This window comes from Quercus robur, chromosome 8 (assembly GCF_932294415.1).
Source record: "Quercus robur chromosome 8, dhQueRobu3.1, whole genome shotgun sequence".
Classification (NCBI taxonomy): domain Eukaryota; kingdom Viridiplantae; phylum Streptophyta; class Magnoliopsida; order Fagales; family Fagaceae; genus Quercus; species Quercus robur.
Window position 1 is genome coordinate 39017206 of NC_065541.1, and position 4552 is coordinate 39021757.

Sequence of the window (4552 nt, forward strand, 5' to 3'; positions counted from 1 at the left end):
TTTTGAGAATAATAAGAAAGTTTTGAATATCAGAGTATTTTTGGGTGAATCTTATGTACCTTCTTTATCTCTGATGAGTGTCTATATATATAGCTTCATGGTTTCTAGCCGTTGGGGCCTTAATTGTGGTTTTAGTGCTCTTCCTGTAATGCCTTAGGGCTTATTAATGTGAGTCTTAAAGAGGCTCCAACAGTTTGACAGCTAGTTGGTAATTGTCTAAGGTACTAAATCCTCTTATTAATGACTTGCCTGCCTTCGTCCATGTTGTGTTGAGGTGGACGAATGTACCTGATGAGGTCTTCCAAGGGACGTGGTTTCGTCAGTCCCATCAGCTGCCCCCCAGGTTCTGTGGTCGTTATGGCGTGTCAAGATAATCATTAGAAGATGAAAGGTTTTTTGACTGGACATGACTCTTAGGGTTTCATTCCACATTTAATGCATAGCGGTGGCATTACACACATCGTGGCCACGTGGCGTGTTCTAATCAGTGGAGTTAATGCCCCATTTGTGTGACTCTTGGATTTCCCGTTGAATTTTAGTTTTTTGTACCTAGTTTTTAAACTTCCTCTCTTTCCCTTCTCCCCTTCACTTTATCCAACTCTCAATCATTGCTCTGTGCTTCTTCTTCCCCAATCTATCCTTGCGATTTTCTTCAAGCTTTCGCATTTTGTGGTTGAGCTTCCTTTGAGGTATGTCTGTCTTTTCTCTTTTCCTTTGCTTTCTATGGCATAGATAGATTGTGCTTGGTTTCTGATTACTTTTTTGTTTTGGGGCTTTTAGGATTATCTTCTCTCTTCCTTTGTTTTCTAGTTTTCCATGGTTAGTAGCACTAAAGTTAGGATAGCTTGCCCCTCAATTTCATTCCTCTTTGCGCGTTTGGGGGCTTCTTTAAGTGTTTCCCGTACCTTTCTCCCTTTAGTGGAAAACTTTGTCTTATAAATATAATAATATCTTTTTAAGAGAATGAAAATTTTGAATAATGTATTTGAAACTCATACAGTTTAGTTGTACAGGAAAAACAAATTAGGAATAGGAATAACTAACATAATGTATCAAAATATGGACCGCCTAAAAAATGAATAATATCAATCAAACAATCCAAATAATAAAATGATGATATTTTTTTGAGATAGATAAATGAAAAATAATTTTAGAAAATGTTTAATTTTTTGGAAGAACAAATTATAAAAGGAAATGCTAACGAGTAAATTATACCATAACTAAAATATAATTATTTATTCTTACACATCGCATGGGTTTGCGACTAGTTTGTATGTAAAAGTGGGGGAATAACTCACAATGGGAGGTCCCAAATGGAAAAGAATTAAAAGATCGATGGTGGAGCTGGCCTAAAACCCAAAAAAAAAAAAAAAAAAAAAAAAAAAAAAAGCCTAATATCCGGGCTATCAGAGGAGAAATTATAGGGTCCTTTGGTGGACCACGTCATTTGTCTACCATTCCACTAAAAAACTTCCACTTGTTTAAAATTGCTGAGTCAGTAATTATTTTTTGTTTAAAAAAATTTTCTAACTAACAATTTTAAACAAGTAGAAATTTTTTAATAGAATGGTAGACCACATCACTTATCCATCATGTGGATCTTATAATTTCTCCTATCGGAAGAGGTTTTCTAGTTGTCAGATACGCATGCAACAATGGCTGTTTCCCTAATTCCCCTCACTTTCACGTACGAATTAATTGAACTTACTTTTTTGAAAGACCCTCCACCATTTTTTAGAAGATTACTCAATATGAGTAATTATCAGGGGTCGATCAAATTTTGAATAGGGATAAGAATTTATAACTCTCTTCGCATTCATTTTTTTTGGAGGGTACTATTGATCGCTCTATGAATAATGGCACTGCTTCATACGTTTTTCGTTTAAATAGCCAAAATCATCATAGAATTGGATCTCTTATTCCCGTTCATGGCACTGAAAATAAAATAGCAAATAGAATCAGTGCTGTTATAGGTGATGATCGTAGAGATGTTGTGGATATGAATATTGTCATCGGTGCTATTTTTTTTTTTTTTCAAGTATTTTTCCCGTGTATTGCACAAGCTAATGAATAGAGAATGATGAGAAAGGGAAGCAAGCTTTTTCAATCAAATCAAGTGAGTTCGTTGACATTCATTTAATTGTATGGCATTTAACTCATGTATCTTTTTACCACTTACAACCTTATTGGGCCAAAAAATAAAATGTTTAACCAAACACAGTTAAAATCAAATCTAAGGTGCACTACAAATAATATGAGAAATTTTTTACTGGGCCAAAGAATCATCTGTAGTGGATCTCTAAAAGAGTTCTGAAAATCAAGCTTGGGTCCTCAAGAATGCCAACAGAGGATCATATACTACACTTTTCGCATTCTCAGCCATAACAAAATCAAAATGAGCATAGTCATCTCTATACCGTAGCACAAGCTTGTCCTTCTGATGATCCTTAAGGTTGTCTAGCAAACGGTTCACATCTTTAACGTCAGAAAGCGAATCCGCCCCTCCATAACCAATGAAAAGAGGAATGTCTTTACGAATGCGTGTCAGATTGTACAGAGGAGGAGTGGACTGCCCGTAGTGCTTCATGTTCTCACTTTCGTCTCCGTAATCATACTTTGCTATGTTTCCAGCTCTGAGCACTATCCAAAATTTTAAAATACGAAGAATTAATATATGTATAAAGTCCTTGTGATTTATGGAACTCAATTAAATAAACCTATTAATTACAATCGAAATAAAACAACCCTGACTATTGGTAGTGTAACTTTGTAATTAAGCCTTGGACTTGAACGGCTAAATGACAATGAGATATCAGACATGCACATATAGGTTTATTTTTATGTTCAAAGAATATAAAAAGGAAAAAGTTGAGCTTAGCTGAGTATCCAAAATTCAGAGACTTACTCTGAGACAAATGGATCATGTTCTTTGTTGACGTTGACTGGGGTGCATGATCCAGAAAAACATCATATGTGGAAGGCTTTATGCAGCAATTTGGGCCTATAAATAGAAATTTCACATTTAATTCCGTAATGGAAGGGAAAGGGAGATTATATTTATCAAGTTAAGCAAGTGAAAACAACCTGCAATAGTGGAAACCAGGTTGCTACAATCAATGAGTGGTAAGTGGCAGACACCTTCCAAAAGTTTGCCAACAACCGACCTGTTTACTAGGAAAAGAAGATTGTTAGGGGTGTAATTTTTCACAATTTGGCTAAGTTCTTCACTTGGAATGTTTCAGAACATTTTTAAACTAGTCTCAGCAAGTGAGAAAATTGTTGTACATATTGATTAATGTTGAAATATAAAGATGGCTAATTGCTTCCTCACCCTCCAGCAATGAATTCACGGAGACCCAGCAACTATGCGCCCTGTTAAGTTTTTTTTTAAAAAAAACATCGAGGTCACCTGACCTGTTATGATATTGAATTCGAAAATAACAAAATATGGGGTTTCACAATTGAACGGGAGAGTTTCATAATTTTCCTTACGTCGGCTAGAAATGTATTGGCAATAGCTCTTGGAAACATCGAGGTCACCTGACCTGTATAAGCAATTGGGCAAAGCAAAGCAGCGGATTTTGTCATGTTCACCAGCTTCTCTTGTGAAAAGGAAGCTAAAGCAAGCAAAGTTCCCTACAAATTAGAAAAATTGGCCTTAGTTTCACCTATCTTATGCCTAGCAAAACCCAAAAAGATAAGTAATGTCCGTAAATAGAATGGAAGCAACAATTCCACATTTTTACCAAGGAATGCCCAACATAGTACAGTTTCTGCCCTGTCTGATTATGTATATAGTCATACATAGCAGGAAGATCATCACTGACTAATTGCTCCCACGTCCAATCCCAGTAAGCCTATAGGGTAAGAAGAGATTAAAAATTACAAAATATTTCAATGTGGTTCATATAATGCAGTTGACATTTTGTTAAAACAAAGAGAACCGGATCATTAGCACTGAGTGAAGTGTGTCCACGGCTAGATATTGTCCCTCGATTGTTGCCCATCCACACATCAAACCCATTATCTGCTAAAATGAACGCCAGAGATTTGTTTGGAGAATTGAACAGCCATGTTGCAGCATCCTGTTACCAACCATAACTTGTCTTAGTTCATTGATGTTATATTTTTCCATGAATAAATTAAAATACCCCACGAGCACACATACAAAAAGAAACATAGTTCAAATATATGGTGTAGAGGGTCCAAACTCCTAACCATCAAAATCCCATGCTGTAACAAAACCGGAGGCCTATTTGCCATCTTACTAGTCCTCCCCACCGGAATCCTCTGCACGCCAAGAATATAACCGTCTTTTGTTGTTACCTGAACCATCAAAGTTTAATCACATTACACAATAGTTTAAGTCACAAAATAAAAAGGCTTTATAAACTAAAAATCATGCAATCTTGGTAGATACTTTATGTTCTTCACAAATATAGCCTTTTGTCTCCACCATGGATTTGCAAAGACTATCATAACTAATGTCATCAGCAACTGCTGATGCAAATAGTAGAACAGCTAGAAGTAAAGTGGTTGATGTGTAATCCAT

The 4552-nt window shown here is 35.9% G+C and overlaps 1 protein-coding gene across 1 annotated transcript; it reads right to left on the reverse strand.

Annotated features, from left to right (window-relative positions):
- Positions 1–2317: 2317 nt before the first annotated feature.
- LOC126696264 (triacylglycerol lipase 2-like) lies at positions 2318–4552 on the reverse strand. Its single transcript, XM_050393032.1, has 9 exons — positions 4421–4552; positions 4219–4326; positions 3945–4085; positions 3747–3857; positions 3493–3636; positions 3410–3414; positions 3085–3164; positions 2906–3001; positions 2318–2640 (listed from the first exon to the last, which is right to left on the reverse strand). The coding sequence occupies exons 1-9, from the start codon at positions 4550–4552 to the stop codon at positions 2318–2320; spliced, it is 1140 nt and encodes a 379-aa protein (XP_050248989.1).

Coding starts and splice junctions, on each gene's coding strand:
- LOC126696264 (XM_050393032.1), bottom strand. CDS start 4,552: ATGGATTACACATCAACCACTTTACTTCTAGCTGTTCTACTATTTGCA. Junction 3,637..3,746: donor ACTATGTTGGGCATTCCTTG/GTAAAAATGTGG, acceptor TCTAATTTGTAG/GGAACTTTGCTTGCTTTAGC. Junction 2,641..2,905: donor CATGATCCATTTGTCTCAGA/GTAAGTCTCTGA, acceptor AATTTTGGATAG/TGCTCAGAGCTGGAAACATA.